The 19403-nt window shown below is 34.2% G+C and overlaps 1 protein-coding gene across 4 annotated transcripts in view; it reads left to right on the forward strand.

Annotated features, from left to right (window-relative positions):
* The window catches only part of LOC111147104 (solute carrier family 4 member 10), a 292076-nt gene that overhangs the window by 109971 nt on the left and 162702 nt on the right, over positions 1-19403 (forward strand). For 3 of the 4 annotated variants that reach the window (XM_022503092.1, XM_022503036.1, XM_022503157.1), the window contains exon 2: positions 1514-1595. In XM_022503092.1, coding sequence (XP_022358800.1) covers positions 1514-1595 — 82 coding nt within the window. Of the gene's footprint in view, positions 1-1513; positions 1596-19403 lie in introns of those variants that run through there. The other variant, XM_022503235.1, reaches the window with a different exon arrangement.

Below are 19403 nucleotides of genomic sequence, written 5' to 3' on the forward strand. Positions count from 1 at the left end.
AATCTATATTTCACTTTGCTCAGTATTCTGTATTTTTTCATTCCTTCATGGTTAAATGGATTATATTTATTCTTCCTCCATTATTTTACTGAGTACCAAATGCGTGAGTGTATCATTTTGAGCATGTGTACAATGTTAAGAAGAGAGTCTCCATCCAGGCATTCTAAATAAGTAACAAAAAATATATATATATACACACACACACATATATATATACACACACACACACAAACTAAATGAAGCTTTAATGTATATGATTATAATTAAAAGTTTAGTTTGAATAAAATGTGTTATATTGAAGCAAAGTAATTAGAATTGTAGTTTACCTAATAACTACTACTAATTGCTTTCAAAAGATTAGATCTCGCCAACCTTATTTTAAATGGCAGTGGAATCATTTCACCTTGCCATAGCATTAGTAGTGTTAATACTAATGATTTCCATGTTTTCCTTATATAGTTCAAAATGTCATCTTGTTAACAAGAATTCTTTCTCAGAGATAAAAATGCATGTTACTAAATTGTCAGGATAACCATTTTCTGTTTTTCATCTCACTACCAAATGATGGCACCTGGAATGTATGACTACCTTTGATTTCATGGAAAATCAAATGACATTCCTTCTCTGAATAAATGGTCAACTTAATTTTAGTCTTTTTCTTTTTAAACTAACACTTGGTAATCAAATAGAATAGTTGTGTACAAGTAGGTTTAAGTTATTGAATTAAACTCCTAAAATATTAGATTATATTATTGTTTATTCTCTGAACTTACGAGAATATATGTATATTAGTCCACTCTTATCTGTGGTTTTGCTCTCCCTGGTTTCATTGATCTGAAGTCAGTCATGGTTAGGAAGCAGATGATCTTCCTTCTGACATACCATCAGAAGGTCCATAGTAGGGGCACCTGGGTGGCTCAATGGTTAAGCCTCTGCCTTCGGCTCAGGTCATGATCTCAGGGTCCTGGGATCGAGTCCCGCACCGGGCTCTCTGCTCTGTGGGGAGCCTGCTTCCTCCTCTCTCTCTCTCTGCCTATCTCTCTGCCTACCTCTCTGCCCACTTGTGATCTCTCTCTCTGTCAAATAAATAAAATCTTAAAAAAAAAAAAAAAAAGAAAGTCCATAGTAGCCTAAGGCTATGTCACAGTGACTGTGTTTTTCACCTCACTTCATCTCATCACATAGACATTTTATCATCTCATATCATTATAAAAAGGATGAGTATAGCACGATAAAATATTTTGAGAAAAAAATAGACCACATTCACATAACTTTTATTATACCATATTATAATTGTTCTATTTCATCATTATTATTATTGTTAACCTCTTACTGTGCCTAATTTAAAAATTATACTTTATTGTAGGTATGTATATATAGCAAAAAATGTAGTTGATATAGAGTTTGGTGTTACCTGTCATTTCAGGCATCCACAGGGTTCTTGAAAAATGTCCCCATGGATAAAGAGGAACTACTGTAAAATCATTTAATCTTCTTTCTTCCCATTCTACAGAGAAATGATGAAGAGGCAGTTGTGGATAGAGGTGGAACTCGTTCTATTCTCAAAACACACTTTGAGAAAGAAGATTTAGAAGGTAAGACCTTTTCCCCCCTTGGGATAGTTTTTGTTATGTTGTCAGACTAGGCTGTCACTAGAAGGGAGTTAAAGACAACTGACATACGAGTTTTACTCAGATATGTATGAGAGAGAGGTGGAGGCACCATTTGTGTGTGTTCTTTTCAATAGGAAAGTCAGATAAGTCAACAGGGGGGTGGTATGATCTAGTAGTGAAGTGTATGGGATCTGAAACCAAACTGTCCTGGATTAAAATACCAGTTCTTCCCCTTATGTACTATGGAAACTTCAGCCAGTTAATTTCTCTACATCTCAGTTTTCTCAGTTGTTAAGGTAAGGATAACAGTGGCCAAGATATGGAAGCCACCTAACTGTTCATTGATACATGAATGGATAAGGAAGATATCACACACACACACACACACACACACACACACACACTCAGACACACTCACACACATGAATATTACACAGACATCCAAAGAGTAGGATCATTTCTGACAGCATGGATGGACCTACAGGGTAAAAAGTGAAGTAAGTCAGACTAAATAAGATATATTTTCACTCCTATGTGGAATCTAAAAAAGAAACAAATGAATAAACAAGCAAACAAAAAGCAGAATCAGAGAACAAACTGATGTTTGTGGAAGGGGCAAAATGGGTAAAGGGGAGTGGTTGATATAGGCTTCCAGTTATGGAATGAGTAAGTCACAGGAATAAAAGGCGCAGAATAGAGAATATAGTCAGTGATATCATGATAGCATTGTATGGTGACAGATGGTAGCTATACTTGTGAGCATTGTATAATGTATAAAATTTGTCCAATCATTATGCTATAATTACCAAAACTAATGTAATACTGTGTGTCAACTATATTCAAATAAAAAAATTAAATTTAAAAAATAAAAAAAACAAGGGCAACAATGGAATATGTTTCATAAAATTTTTATAAGAATCAAGGGGAAAATACTTAGAATAGTACCTGGCTTAGGACTCACATAAGTCTTGATGGTTATTGAACCACAATGTAACATATACACATTATTATTTCATTTTAATTTTTAATGAGAAATTATTATTAGTGGGATACAAGGTATGTGATATTTTTCTTTTGGTTAAAAAGTAAAACCGAAGTAATTGTAAGTAAAAATAATCAGAGATAGTTCTTAATAATCCACTACAGCTGAGAAGTAAGGAGTATTCCCCCTCAGAATTGTCAGGTAACAAATTAAATTACGGTAAAATTCATAGTTCTTAGGTCTTTAGCTACAACAATTAAGCAACAGGATTGATATAATATTTAGAATAAATTTTCAACAACTATACCTACTCAGTACTTGACGTTTTGCTTGGTGCACAGAAAATATCCAGGTCCAGGAAGGTTGTACTTACTGGGTGGGCATAATGATTTGCTATGCTATCCATATTCATTACAAGAATTGAAGAGAGCAGAAACTTGAAAATTCTAAACTGATAATGGAGACTATAAAGATAACATCTCCTTGGATTTGAAATGCCTTTATATTACATTTTTTCCCAGCAGCATATTTACCTTCTTACTTAGGTCTTAAGTTATGCTTGTATTCAGTAAACACCTGTAAGAAAACCCAATAAAGCAGGAAGTTAGTCTAAAAACATAATTACAGGAAAAAGCCATCTTGGGTTTAAAGAATGTGATGGATAATCTGCACACAGATAATCGAAAGCTAACAGTGGACAATTTATAAATAATTACAATAAAATACTGACTGTTCCTTTGGATGGAAAATACATAGTACAAAAATAGGATTTAATATGTTTATTTTAATTATTGTATCAACATGTATTACATGTATTTTCTCTTACTGGGGATGGTATTCAGGTGAGGGTGTATTATGGTTATTAAAAGAGATTTCTGATAGGCAAGTACAAATGGATAAGTCAGATTTTGTTTTGTTTTTTGGTGTCTATAGTGGGCATTTTAATCCCAGAAGTGAATAATTGTGGCTAAGTCACTGGTGATTAAAATTAACATCATAGGATGCAATGTAACATTACATTTAGAATTTCTACATTTTAGAATTTTGAACTAAAATAAGAAAAACGTAATTTACTTTCTCAGTATTTGTTCTGCTCCCAGCCGTGTTAAGTAGATAAACGTCCTAGCATCTGAGCACGTTATATGGGATTCTGCTATGTTGCACGCAAAGAATTAATAGATCTGTTAGTGGTTCCTGGGTGGATTACTCTGATTCAGAAAATAATGCGGGGACAATGTATTGAATATCGTGATTCAGGAAAAATCAACTGAATTGGAAAAATCAGCATAATATAAAACGGGTAAAGGGGAGAGTGCCAGATAGAAAGACAGCATTGCTGAGGGTAACATGGGCAGTAGTTTCTCTTTTTTTGTAATTAAGGAAAAAGACCAGAGTTCCACATTTTAAGAACTCTTAAGTAATGTAAATAAAACATACAGATATTTATTTTAAATAAAATAAAGTTAGGAATTGCTGTGGAAGAAAAACACATTTTATAAACTCTTTCATCAGTTAAGATTTTAAATTTAAAAAATTAGTGTTTACAGGAATTATGGATATGTAAGAATTATTAATAGCTAATAGAATTCCCAGTATAATTTAACATCCTGTGCACAGCTTGTAGAAATGCTAGGTGTTTAAAAGTATCTATGAAGTCTCAGGTAAAATATGTTTAATGGAAAATGATCACTTGATCAATATCAACATCTTGGTATAGTATATTAGTAATGGATTCACATATATTATACATTCAGGTGAATAGTGTGTCAAATATAAATTTTATCCTTTCAAACCTATTTATGTATTTTTTTATGTGTATCTTTACCATATCCTCTCTTTTTTTTCCTATTATCTAAAATCAAGAACATACAATTTTGTTACATTCCGCTCACCTTCTGTATTTCTGTCTCATACAGTTAGTAAATTCTTTGAATCTATCTCAGGGGTGGCTCTTCTCATATCTTCCCTTTCATTCCCACTGCCACTGCTCCAGTTCTTTCCCTGTCTGTATACTGTGTGCTCTCCTTCCCACAATCCACCCTCCTTAAAACTGCTAGTGTTCTTCCTAAGCTTATTTCTGTTTCCTATGGTAAAATGTAGTGAGCGGCCTTGAATCCCTATAATTAGACCAAGTCAGGATTGGTGAGTGGAGCAAAAATTGTCGAAGCTAACCAATTCTTATTTTTGGTCTCTCCTGTCCATGTGGGGTTAGTACTGTACAAAGTACAAGATTACAAAAGAGAAATGCATTAATACCCTTGAAATTCCTTCTTCTACTGGCCTTTTAATACATGTATGGTGCACAGAGTAGTGAGATAAAATAGACAATGCTCAGTTATGTTTGAATTTTAGGTAAATCGTGAATATCTTTTTAGTGTAGGTATGCCATGCAGTATTTTTATGTGTTGCTTTTTACTTGCCAAATTTGGGTATTAGTAGTGGATGTTACCAGGAACCACCAAAACCCCCTCTTAAGGGTTGCAGTGCTTATTTCCCTGGTTGCCATGATGTTGCCTGCTCTTGCCCCACAGCTGAGCTCTTCCCCAGAAATTACCCTCTGCTGAAAGGAGCTGTCTCTTGCTATGGGAGCTGCCTCCCCCGTGGCACATTGAATTCAATGAATGATCAGTGAAGGAGTATAAGGGCCTTGCCCCTTTGCCTCAATGTGTTACAGCTCTGAAGGGTGGTCTCAGCCTCAAAGTCCCCCCCACCCCCGTGGAATCAGTGGAGGCTTGTATTGCTTCTGTACCACAATTCAACTTCTTTCTGTACCAAATGCTGCTGCCCATATTTCTGCACAGGTGTTATTGCTGACAGCTTTCCTCAGTCAACTCTCTGAACACAAATCTCTATTTCAGAGTCTGTTTGCTGAGGAATCTGACTCACTCATTCATCATTTTCCTGCACCCTGAACAGTACCAGTAGACGTACCTACTTGGTCACTGACAGAACCTTTACATTGGTGCCTTAGCCTATGAGGCTGAGAACTGTCATAGTGGGAGAGAATGCTCCCAAACTAACTTGCCTTGACCATGCGAGTATATGAAAATCAGCATTGCACGTGACAGAAAATGCCAGAGATTAGTGCCATCTTTAATTAATCAATTTGTTAATTAATGTGAGAGAGAAAGAGAGAGCATGAGCGAGGGGAGGGGCAAAGGGAGAGAGAGATTCCCAAGCAAACTCCCTGTTGAGCACGAGGCCCCATGTGGATCTTGATGTGGATCTTGATCCCACAACTCTGAGATCATGACTGAGTCGAAATCAAGAGTCAGATACCCAAATGACTGTGCCACCCGGGTGCCCCTAGTGTCATTTTTAAAGTCCTAAAGTATTTACCAGTCTGGCCATTGCAGAAATTGTCAAATTGTAGAGAATGGTAGTGGATGACTGCAAACACAGCCAAGTGGTAGCATCAATTGCAACTGCTCTGTCAGAATTGGAATCTTCTCAGAGCAGGTTGACAAGGCCACATACCAAGCCCTGTGGTATGCAGCTCTTGATCTGGCAAATGCATTTTTTTCTATTACTATCAAGAAGGACTACCAGAAGTATAACATGTATGGTCTTGCTCCAGGGCTGTGTTAAGTCTCCTACCTTTTGTCTAATAGAGCCTGAAAAGATTTGAACTGAGTAGATATTCTGCCGAACATTACGTTGTTTCATTTTATCAACAGAATGAACAAGAAGGGGCAGGTATGTTGGAGGCCTTGATAAGACAGATGGGTTCCAGAGTCTGTTTTCTAGCAAACCTGTGGAAAGGACAGTATGAGAGTGTCACACTGTGCTGAGTCTGAAACTCCATGATGGATGGATGGATGGATAGGTGGGGTCAGTTTCCATAGGCACCATAAATATAACCAAGTGCCCTTTCAGTTTTACTCACCTTGATTCTTTCTTCATGGTCCACCCTGGTCCTGCTCTTTTTCACAATTTATTCCTGCACTTTTTAAAGATTTGATAATTTTTTTTCCAGATAGGACCATGTATCTTCTGCAAGTATAAGAATAAATTAATGGTAAACCTGTTAAAGTAGCATGTCCTATTAATAACTAGATGATAATAAAGAGAAGAAAGTTCAGGAGCTACAGATGACATGCTATTATTTTGGTAATTTTGATTGAACTGATCAATTTCCAGTCAAGGCAATACTACCAACAACTGGATTGTTTTTTGCACAAATTTTTAGAATACTTTTTTCTTGCTAAAAAAAAAAAAAACCCACAACATAGAATTTACCATTTTAACCATTTCTAAGTATACAGTTCAGTAATGTTAAGTATATTCACATTGTTATATAACCAACATTCAAAACTTTTTCGTCTTGGAAAACGGAAACTTTATACATTAAGCAAGTCTCCCATTTGCTCCTCACCCTATCCTGTAGCAAGCACTATTCTCTCTTCTGTTTCTGTGAATATGACTACCCTAGAGATCACATGTAAGTGAAGCCATGCAATATTTGCCTTTTTGTGACTGGTTTATTTCATAGCATAATGTCTCCAACGTTCATCCATGTTGTAGCATGTTAGGCTTTCCTTCCTTTTTAAGGTTTTAATACTCCATTATATGTATGTACTGCAGTTTGTTTATCCATTCATCTGTTGATAGTCATGGTTGCTTTTATCTCTTGGCTATGGTGAATGGTGCTGTTATGAACATGGGTATGCAAATATTTCTTTGAAATCCTGCTCTCAAATCTTTTTAAATATATAGCCATAAGTGGATTGCTGGATCATGAAGTGATTCCATTTTTAATTTTTCGAAGAACTGCTGTACTGTTTTCCATAGCAATTCACAATTTTACATTTTCACCAAGGGTGCACAAGAGTTCCAATTTCTCCACATGCTTGCTAAAACTTAGTGATTTTCTGTTTGTTCATTTGTTTGTTTTTGATAAGGAGCTATCCAGGGGGTGTGAGGTGATATCTCATTGTGGTTTTGACTTGCATTTTCCTAATAATTAGTGATATTGAGCATCTTCTCATATGCTTGCTGACCATTTGTTCATCATTTCTGGAGAAATGTCTGTTCAAGTCCTTTGCCCATTGTTTAATTGGGTGTTTTGTTGTTGTTGTTGAGTTGTATGAATTCTTTATATATTCTAGATACTAACCCCATATCAGATATATGATTTAGAATTATTTCCTCCCATTACCCTGGTTGCATTTTCACTCTGTTGATTTTGTCCTTTAATATACAGAAAATTTCAATTTTTATGTAGTCTAAATTGTCTAATTTTACTTTTGTTGCCTGTGCTTTTGGTGTCATATCCAGGAAATCCTCATCAAATCCAATGTCATAAAACTTTTCCCTATGTTTCCTTCTAATTTATAGTTTTGGGTCTTACCTTTAGGTCTCTGATTCATTTTGAGATAATTTTGTGTATGGTGTAGAATGTTTGCCCTTCTACTTTTCATATTTCTTTGTTGCCTAACATCATTCCTATTATAGTTCACATTGCTCCTCACAAATTAAATATTTCTCTAAGTCACTGATACATAAAGAGCCTATTTAGTGAGAGACTATTGTTTTCCTTATTTATAGCAAGTATTTCTATTTTTCTATAGTCTGAGAACATAAAAGATGCAGTAAAACTTCAGGGATATTATTCTTTCTGTTTAAGGCCTTTTAGATTACCCCAAATTGGAGTGTTCCCCTCTCCACCATTTGCTAGTGATTTCCTTCCACACAGAAATAGAATTCCCACTCTTCCCATCCATTAGTACTACCTGATCCCTCCTAACAGAATAGTTATTTTTCTTCCTTCATCCTTCTATTTTTGAGCTACATCTTTTTTATATTATTTATATTGTATTATATTATTATTATATATAGTTATATTATTATATTATATATATTTTTTTTGAAAGAGAGAGAGAGTGAGCATGTGAGCAGTGGTAGGGAGGGGCAAGGGAGAGGGAGAGAGAGAATCTTTTTCTTTTTTAAAGATTTTATTTATTTATTTGACAGACAGAGATCACAAGTAGGCAGAGAGGCAGGCAGAGAGAGGGAGGGAAGCAGGCTCCCTGCTGAGCAGAGAGCCTGATGCAGGACTTGATCCCAGGACCCCGGGATCATGCCCTGAGCCGAAGGCAAAGGCTTAACCCGGTGAGCCACCCAGGCGCTCCAGGGAGAGAGAGAATCTTAAGCAGGTTTCATGCTTCGTGTGAGCCCGATGCAGCACTCGATCTCATGACCCTGAGATCAGGACCTGAACTGAAATCATGAGTCAGCCACTTAACCAAATGAGCCACTCAGGTGTCCCTATGTATATATTTCTTATCTTTGTATTATAAGCTTGTTGAAGGACAAATTGTCATCTTATACATATTTGCATTCTCCCATGTTATCTAGGACTTTTTCTTCAATTAAATAGGGATTAAAAATGTATTGCATCAAATCTCATTTGTATGTCATTCAATAATATATCAGTAATCATGTAAGATGTTAAATTTATGTAATGTACCTAAGTGCATAATTAACACTCATCAAATATTTAATTATTTTTGAATTACATGTAAATACAGAAATTTCTAGTTATGTTGCACTGCCCAAGATAAATCAATCTAGTTATATTTCAGTGATTTTTGGGAATTCATAAATTTAAAACTTTAATAGAAAAGTTAAACTCATCTTTAAATTTTGGCCTACAAATTAAATCAAAGAGACATTTTCTTTATCCTGTATTGTTTTTACCAGATAGTAAAATACTTTTCAGTCAAGGATTTAATGAAGAAAATTATGGCCCTATCTTGATAGTCTTTTTCTCTTTCCATTTGAGGAAAAAAAAATGGTTTACTGTTTTTTTTCCTTTGGTGACCACTTAATAGATGGTGGACCCAAAATGCAAAGATAATGTAAAACAAGCCCCAACACAAAGCTATCATACAGCATAGTTCTATCAACAGTAGTACCCTCCCATTTTCTTCCTTTCACCACAATCCTGAGCTCTTTGATAACTGAAATTGTTTTCTGACTATAATCATCATAAGATCAAAAGTAGTTTCCCCTAAAAAACTAAAGATAATGAGTACAGGTCCTATATTTATGACATAGTATTTTACCACCATAGTAAAAAAGAATTGAATAAAATGAAGACAAGAAAAAGCTGAAAATTAGGCCTACACCTTTTCTTTCTAAACTTTTATCTCCAAAAATTGCCAAGAGAAGGAAAGAGTGGATTCTGCTGGGAGAAACCAAAGTTGGCTTCACAGTGACAGAGGTGGGCTTTGAAAGATGAATGGGTGTGCTGAGGTCAAAGAAGGAAGGATCTTTTATATTCTGGAATAGTTAATATGGTGTGGCTAATGTGCTGGATTATGTACATGGGGGCAAAGAGTGACTGCAGATGAAGTTTGAATATTTGCGTGAGGTAGTGGAGAATGAATTAATGGTTGAAACTACCAAATGAGGTAAGTAGCTCCATTAAGTAAGTAAGCTCCATTTTATAGTTAAAGAAACTAAAGCACAGAAGATTAACCTGCCCCGGGTCTGGGCTTTTAACAACTATATTGTAGAATTAAAGATGGTGCTCAGTTTTGTGTTTTAGGGGATGGAATGGGGCAAGGTGATTATTAATTGAAAGACTTGGGCATACTTCCTTACTTGATCATGACTATATATAAAAAAAGTGAAGACTTTTATGTCCTATTATGAAGCAATATTGGATTCAAAAATTAGTATCCATATCACAATGGTTTTCCAAATGATTTTGCAAAAATTTGAGAAGCTTTATAGTTAGTAAATTCCAATTAGAGAGATTCATTTCCATAAATAGGAGGGCCTTTCTCCCACTGGAAGCCAGTTTTATTATAACCTCAGGTTCTCCTATTTTAAATTCTCATCTCTCTGTACCACAAAATGAATAATCTTATTGTTTCCTGTTCCAAATGTCTTTTCTTTAAAAAAGATTCATTTTTTTCCCTGCCATTATTGGTTGATCAGTTTTTGTGCAATTTAGTATTGTTGATATAGGCTCAATATTATTTGATGGGGCAATTCTAAGTGGTATTTGGTCCACTGGTAATGAGTAGTGAAATTAGTTAATTACACAGGATCCATCTGAAATTGTACAGTTTGCCTGCCAAACACTTTGGATAGTTGAGGATGGGAATTAGGCACACAAACTAATACTTAAGATTTCAGAAAAAAATAGTCAATATTAAATTTCATTTCCTTATTGAACAATCCTTGCCATCTGAGCATGTTTTATAATGAACTGTTGTGTTTTGCCCTGGGTATTCTAAGAATAAGAAACAAATAAGAGAATATTGTTTTAAATACTTTTATTTCTAAAATTAACTCTCAGGTGAGCTATAAACCATGTTCCATAGTTCTTCATTTTAGGGATTTCCCAGAAAATTTGTGTATGTGACCCATATCAATATATTTTGATACATAATTTATTCATGATATTTTGTCTATTTGAAGTGAGTGGTAACTTGATAGTTATTTATAATCTGTTTTTATACTATTTTATAATTCCAAGTAAATTCAAAAGATCTTAGAGTATTTTAAAAAATGTGGTTGTGGTTTATTTGACCATTTGTAAACAGTTATAGATATGTGTTCGCATGAGGGCAGTAACATATATTCTAATGTGTATATGTGGCTAAGAAATCCTGTAAATTTGTGGTTTCATAATTTAAGGGTCCTGGTTATATATTTTTGCATTCCTAGCTTAGGATGTCAGTTTTTAGTTAGTTAATTTTAGAATAAAAACCCTTGTTAATCTCCCTTCATTATTCCTTGTAAGTCAAGTTCTGTTTAATACAATTTTCTATCAAAGATATGGTACAGCATTTAGGGTGTTTGCTTTCTTTTTTGAGAGGGGAGGGGGAATTTGCTTTCTAATGTGACTTAAATATATTATCTGTGAATGAGTAGAATTGTGTGTTTATGTGTATATGTAACATTTTCAATCAATTACTATTTCAGAGATATAATAGATGAAAAGAAATTCCTTTTCATTACATTAAATATAATCCTATAAATATTAAAAGAAGGAATTTTACAACAAAGAAAGTATTCCTTTAATCCTTAAATATTTGAATCCTTAACTATTGAAAAATTTGAAGACAGACCACAAATGACCAAAGCTTCTTAGTATATCCTACATCAGTTTATATTAATATTATACTTTTGCATTTTCCAGACATCTGAGACTTAAGGGTGTTCATTATTTACTTACACAGTTTAATAGTGTGGGAATAGTACTATGAAGGTGACATTGTGAAGTAGATGAACTTAGTCTACCTCTTGATTAAATTCTTTTTTTTTTTTTTTAAGATTTTATTTATTTATTTGACAGACAGAGATCACAAGTAGGCAGAGAGGCAGGCAGAGAGAGAGAGGAGGAAGCAGGCTCCCCACTGAGCAGAGAGCCTGACGTGGGGCTCGATCCCAGGAACCTGGGATCATGACCTGAGCTGAAGGCAGAGGCTTTAGCCCACTGAGCCACCCAGGTGTCCCCCTCTTGATTAAATTCTTAAATCTCTATTTCAGCTGCTAATCTTTACCCCAAAAGGATCCAAATTTATTTACTTATTAAAGATTTATTTATTTATTTATTTTAGAGAGAGAAAAAGAGTGTGGGGCAGTGGAGGGGCAGAGAAAGAGGTAAAAAAAATCTTCAAGCAGACTCCCCGCTGAGCATGGAGTCCCAACCAGGTCCTGAGGTCCTGACCTGAGCCAAAATCAAGAGCCGGCTGCTTAACTGACTGAGCCACCCAGGTGCTCCATAGAGTGATCCTGCTTTAAAGCTCCTCAGCTGCATTTGATTGCAACCTCCTCAGGTTTCTACAGCATTGTCTCACACTAGTACATTCAGGGATAGACCACTGGTCAGTTAGGATCTTTCTAGGGAAGTTGTCATCATTCACCAATATTTAATTAAGTGCTCACGGCATGCAAACACTGAGCCATTTTCTGTTTTATACTCTTCGTTCTCTAAGGATGTTTAGATACCAGTGCCACCAATAGGGTGCTTCAGTTCTACAACCCTTTGGAAAAATAAGTCAGTGGCCACTTAGTACATAAATATTTACATTAAAATATAAATTGATATAAATAGGGATAATAATAAGTATTAAATAATAATTGAAAGAGGTGATGTTCTTAATTTTTTGGATAATGCACACGTATAATTTAGTAGTATTGATATTTCTGGTACCTTAATAGAATTAATAATAGAATAGAATTAACTAATTAATTAATTTGGGTGCCAGTATGCTGAGTATTTTTCTGAATGCTGTCTTATATTTTCTCCCAGTAACTTACTTACTTCCCCATTCTATCTTCCCCCTTTCCTGGCTGCCCGTCGTTCCTACTGCCTTTAGTGTATCAGAATTGCTGAACGCACAATGAAAAAAAAACTGGATTCTCTTTCCTTCCTTTCTCCATCATTTCTACCCCTTAATGAGGTTCAGATGGGATAATGATAAAGGAAACAAAATAATTGAAATTGTGATTAAAAGAAAGTAAAATTTCATTTTTCTGCTGATAAATTAAGCTTTTGCCTCTGAGGCCAGAAGATTATGAACATTCCTTTTGACTACTTTCAAAACTGCTTCTAAATTACCTAAGCAGCATTTGTAATAAAAGTATTAACAGTTTTATTTGCAAAAGGATTTCTAATTTCTAGCTAAATTATTTAGAATTATGCTTACTTTTCCTTTGCATAACTCAGTTTTTTTCTTGTGAAGACAATTGCCATGATTTAATTAGAGGACAATATAACACATAAACATTTTATGATATCACAGTGATTAATAAATAACTATAGTGTCAGCAACACCAATGCAGTTAATAACAGTGATCATGAAAACAAAAGTCTTGTTCAGTAAGTTGAGATACTGTTTATATGAATAGATTATTTCTCTCATGTTAAGATTTATTAAATGTATCCTATCTATTAAATAGTGTTCTTAGTTGCCAAGTACAATGGCTCTCTGTCCTCACTCCTTTTGAATTCTCTGTTGCTTTTAGAACTCTGACTATGCCTTGGTTTTTAGACCACTCTTCTCTCATCTCTCTTCCCTTGGCTGATGATTTTCTCAGATCATGTCTTGCCTGATATTTTTTCCATTTTACCCACTAGCCCCTCTTACTCCGCCTGACATTTCTAAACTTTTTTTCCCCCCAAATTATATTAGTTTTATTGTTTTAAAAATTATTAAAATAGAGGCTCCTGGATGGCTCAGTCAGTTAAGCATCCCATTCTTGATTTTGGCTCAGGTCACTATCTCAGAGTCACGAGATCAAGTCCTGCACTGGGCTCTGTGTTGAGTGTGGAGCCTGCTTAAGATTATCTCTCTACCTCTCTCCCACTCCTCTCCTTCCCAAAATACATTAAAAAATTATTAAAATGACATGTATTCCATTAGAAAAATCCAAGAAATACAAAAAGTCTAAAGCAAGCAGACAAACAAAACAGCAACCATGAAAACCCACCACCTAAAAGTAATACTATTAATAATCTGAACAGAATAATAATGGAATTAATATTATGAACAGAACATTAATTTAATTATGTGTCATAAACAGACACATGATCATAACTTAATTATATATAAGCAGAATTATGGTACCTTTTTAACTTTTAAATTTCATTAAAAAACATCAAGATCTTTTCATGTTATATAGATACTAGTCATTTAAATTGCTACCTGGCATTTTATTGTATGATTGTACCACGGTCTATTTAACTAATCCTTTATCAATGGAAATTCTTATTATTTCTCATTTTTCTCTTTTAAAAAAGTGGCTATGAATATTATTGTATAGGTATCTCTATATATTTGACCTTCCTGATGTAATTCACAGAAGCAGAATCACTATCTCAAAAGTTTATTAAATTAAGATTTTGATACATGTTTTTATATTGGCTTTCAGCATGATTATACTGAAATACACTCCCATTAACATAATGTGAGAGATTTCATCTATTTCTTCAAGCTTTGGACAACTGCAATTCTCCTCTACCTTTGAAATGTTGGTTTCCTTCCACATCTATTCTTGGTTATTAATTTTTCCTTCTTATTCTTCATATTTTCCCTGGATGATTCACTTCCTGGAATATTATTTCCACTTATAGGTGCTGTAGGGGTCTATCTGGGCATAACCAATATGTTCCAGATGTGTCCTGTGGACCTTCATACATTGACTACATCTGTGGTAGACCCACTGGAGAAGATGGATATGACCTCATGAGAGGTCATCTCATACAAATATTAGTTGAGGAAATTGCTAAGAGAATACTTACAAGGAACATGACTGCTAAGTGAAAGTATTTAAAAGATTGTTATATGGAAAATGAAATATATTATCATTTTATATTATATGGAAATAGTAGAGTTTCATATAAGGAAAAATGTACTAAGTTGTTAAACTTTCCCTATTGGATATGGTTACCTAACATTGTTTAGTTTTAGAAATATTGAGTTAGCTTCAATTCCTATTTATTTTACATGTTAAAATGAGAGATTTTAATCAGATGATTTCTGAAGAATTTTCCTGCTCTAAATTCTGTGATCTTTAAAGTGAACTTTTAGAGTATAAATTTAAAAATATATATAAATTTAAATTTATATTTAAAATTTATATATATTTTTATAAATAAATAAAAATATATATAAATATAAATTTAAAATATAAATTCCTTGTTAACTTTGCCTACTACTTAAATACATTGAAGTTTTTAAGTTTTCTGACTAAAAAAGTTCATTAGTTTAGATTTGAAAAGGAATCCTCATTCTGTATAAATGAAGGGGTTACAAATGTCCTAAAAATTATCTGAAACCACAGAAATTTATTTTATACCTTTCTTGAGGAAGAAAGCAATTTGAAGTAGAGTAATAGGACATTATGACATTGGTTGGTTGAATTAAAATTTTGAAAAATTTTATAAGGAAGTATAAGGTGTTAGGAGAGTATACTTTGGCAGTTCTGTGTGATAAAATTAGGCAGCTCTGATTACATGGTAGCATAAGAGTTCCCAGAAACAACAGCAGAAAAAACCAGTGTACGAGAGTACTCCCCAAGACTTTGTATCTCATTTGCTGATGTCCCAGACGTCAAAACAAGTCACACATCCAAACTGAGATTCAAGCGTTGGAGGAATAGACTTCACCTCAGGTGGAAGAAACTGCTAAAATATTTGTGGCCATTAAAAAAAAAAAATTACCATATTGTCTCTTATTTGTAAATATACAGAAGTACCAGGTTTTTTCATCTTTGCTTTCTGATGTTTTGTTTTATTCCTTCAGTTCTACAGTTGAACCCCACCAACTTTCTTCATAGAAATCTTTGTCTTCTCAACAACTCTTTGTTTTCCCAAGCAAGCCTCTTTGTCCTTAATTACCATAATTCCCAGAATGAGCCAGTTTTTACATGTGCACATGTCTTTTGGATTAACACAATACAAAACTAAATCTGGAATATTTTACAGTTTTACATTTTTGCTCATTTTCTAAGCTATTTCCCTAAAGCAAAGTGGCAGGGCTGTTCAGAAATCACAAATTAATTAAAATGGGTTGGGAAGGTGAGGAGTACCACCTTCTCTTTTGCATTCACTTTTTAAAGTATCCCAGAACATATGTTGATTTATTTTCTCTCTCTTCCTTGCAAAATAAACCAGCAAACATAAGTATTTTAAAATAATAGTGAAATTGATGGGACGCCTGGGTGGCTCAGTTAGTTGAGTGACTGACTCTTGATTTCAGCTCAGGTCATGATCTCAGGGTCATGACATTGAGCCCAAAGTCGGACCCTGAGCTGAGCACTGTGAGTACTGAGCATGAATGGAACCTGCTTAGGATTTTCTGCCTTTCCCTCTCTCTTTGCTGCATCCCTCCCACTTTCTTCACACATAATCTCTCTGGAAAAATAAATAAATAAAATAATAGGGAAATTGCAAACTTTTGTGATCATAAAAGTATTCTATCTTACTTTAATTGATTGATTTAATTGATTTTTCTCCTGCCATAGCATGTACCTTACATTATCCCCCCAGAATGCTCCTCTGCTTTTGCACACATTATCCCACTCCTCGTTCTTACTGTGTAAGACTCAAGTCAAGTTCTACCTTCTCCACGAAACTTTCCTTGATTGCTCAAGTTATGATTGATTTTACTTTAATACAAGTTCCTACAGCATTTAATGGCTGATACCACATAAGAACATTGGCTTTAATGCAGATTGGTATTGTTTACTGCTTTTTATTTCTATTCTAATTTGTATATTTGCTGCTGTTTTCTTTGTTGGACTTGATTCCTCAACAATTGGATAGTTACTTTTTAAGTGCAAGGATCATGTTCTATAAGCATTCCTTATTATTCCATTTCTTAATTGATTTAAATTCTAGCCTCTCTTTGAGTACTGTAAACATCCAACATCAAGCTGTTTTACAAACTACCAGAACTGGGAATTCTTCTGGCTTTTTTTTTTTCTTAGAAAATACGTATTATTAAGATTCATTCATTTTTTGGACAAATGCTGAAGCTTACATGTTGAGGCTTTTCATGTTCCAAGATGAAAAATAACACTGTTATCTCAAGATACAAAGTTATTTAGTTGCTGTGTTTTGCTCAAGACTGCGTTATAAACTTATAAAAAGAATTTTTTTGTTTTGTTTTTCTTTTTAAATGTCACCTTAGTAAACTAGTAAATCTCAGACTATGGCTTTTTTGACGAGTAACATTAGCACTTACAAGATTCCAATTTTTTTTATAAAGTAGTGACAATCATGTGACCTTTTGTTTTGTAATGATTACAAATACAGCCCTGAGGTCTGGTGACTGTGACCAGCACTGGTTTGACATTTTTTTCTTTTCAGTGAAGCAGCCCAAGAAACAGCAGTGCAATAGCCCATACACACTCACTCAACCTTCTTGGTCTCTTTCCATTACTCTCCCTCAGCAGAGAATTTCTGTTGGAATTAGAATTCTTTGATATATTATGATAAATGATGGCTTGTTGTGTTTCTTGACTCTGTTAGAGTCTCCATGGAATTAAAGATCACATGCTTATTCAGCTTAATATACTTGACCTTTTCCCATGATTGACACATCTAAATGGCTGTAGCAACTCAGTAATTATGCACCAGCTGTGTTATTTTCATTTCACTGAAAAACAAAACAAAACAAAACAAAACAAAACACACCCACAGTTCTCTTCAAGAGTAGGTAAGCTTGGCCCCTTCCCTCCTAGATAAATAAGGAATAGTTTATTAGTATTATTATTAATTAGTGTAGGAGTCCTTTCCATCCTCAAATATACCTCTAATCTCACTGCATTTAGTAAACTGTCAGAATACTATGACCACAGCCACACTGAGTTCTTTCAGTACTGGTATCTCTTACATAACAAAAATATCCATAATAATTCTCTATCTGCTTAGCAAGATTGTATGCACGCGATTTAAGTGTCAAAAATCTAGGACTTGTTAGCAAAATTTTACTCAGAAAACAATGTTACCTTTAATGAACCTTTGTTTTTCTAACGGGGAAACTATTTTCTCTCAAGTGACATATAGGTGAATTCTAAGTAAATTCTAGTGTTCTGTGCTTATCTCAAAAAAGCTTTTAATAGCACTGTCTCATTCTTACTAATATTTTTTGAAATATATTTTTATTTAAATGATTTTGCACTTTTATTAATTTGGGGTTTTGACTTGATATGAAATTAATTATTGATTATTTTGATTAACTTAAGAAATGTTCATTTGAGGGACACCTGGGTGGCTCAGATGGTAAGCATCTGCCTTCGGCTCAGGTCATCTCCAGGTCCTGGGATTGAGCCCCACCTTGGGCTCCCAGCTTAGTAGGGAGTCTGCTTCTTCCTCTCTCTCTGCCTCTCCCTCTACTTGTGCTCTCTCTGTCTCTGTCTCTGTATCTCTCTCAAATGAATAAAAAAAAAATCTTAAAAAAAGTAAAAAAAAGAAATGTTCATTTGAGGAGATCTCCTCTTTAACTAAATTTTTGGACTTGTTATTTCATAAAATAAAATTTTCCCTGTATAATCTTAAAAATAGTTTAATTAGGCTTAATAATATTCAAGTGATTTCTGAACAATGACATTTATCAGTAAGTTATTTGATTCTTTGTCTTCTTAAGTGATGTCTACTAGGATGGAAAATTCAATTTTGGATATAAAGTTTTTGGAAAAATTTATGGAAATGTTAATCTGGAAATTTTATTTGTATACTGTTTTCCACAGGACCTAATGTGATTCTCTAGTTGTTTAATCCAGGGTTATTATAGTTGGGATTAGAAAAGCTGAAAATATACAGGGAAACAGAAAGATAATGAGATAGGACAAGAAAATTTTATTCTGTCTTCTTATTCCTTCAAGCCACTGAGGGGTGAGCCATATGAAGGGGAAAGGGAACTCTAGTATGAATGTCTGCTATGTAATAGGCCTCATGTTTAATATTTTACATCTATTATATTCCCATATAATCTTTGTAGAAAGTCTCTTAAATCCATTGATTTTTTAATATCTACATTTATTAATTTTGTTCTAAAAGTGAACATGAGGTGGATTCTGGATTGGAGGCTGGCTCTTACTACTTATAGCAATAACCATATTGGTTCTCCATGCCCCCTTCTTCCCCTTTAAGGTGATGTGGTGAGAACCAGGTGGCTATATGCACAGGGGGGAAGCCCTAAGATTATGAATCTGGGAGCTTATCTAGAAATTTCTCTACAGCTGACTTTTCCCTCCTGAGAGAGAGAGAGAGAGAAATTTTATCTCTTATATAATCAAATCTCAAAAAAGAAAAGAGGAAGGTCCCTAGTTTAAACCCT

Source organism: Enhydra lutris, unplaced genomic scaffold, assembly GCF_002288905.1.
Source record: "Enhydra lutris kenyoni isolate GAN:26980312 unplaced genomic scaffold, ASM228890v2 scaffoldscaffold1, whole genome shotgun sequence".
In the NCBI taxonomy this organism is placed as follows: domain Eukaryota; kingdom Metazoa; phylum Chordata; class Mammalia; order Carnivora; family Mustelidae; genus Enhydra; species Enhydra lutris.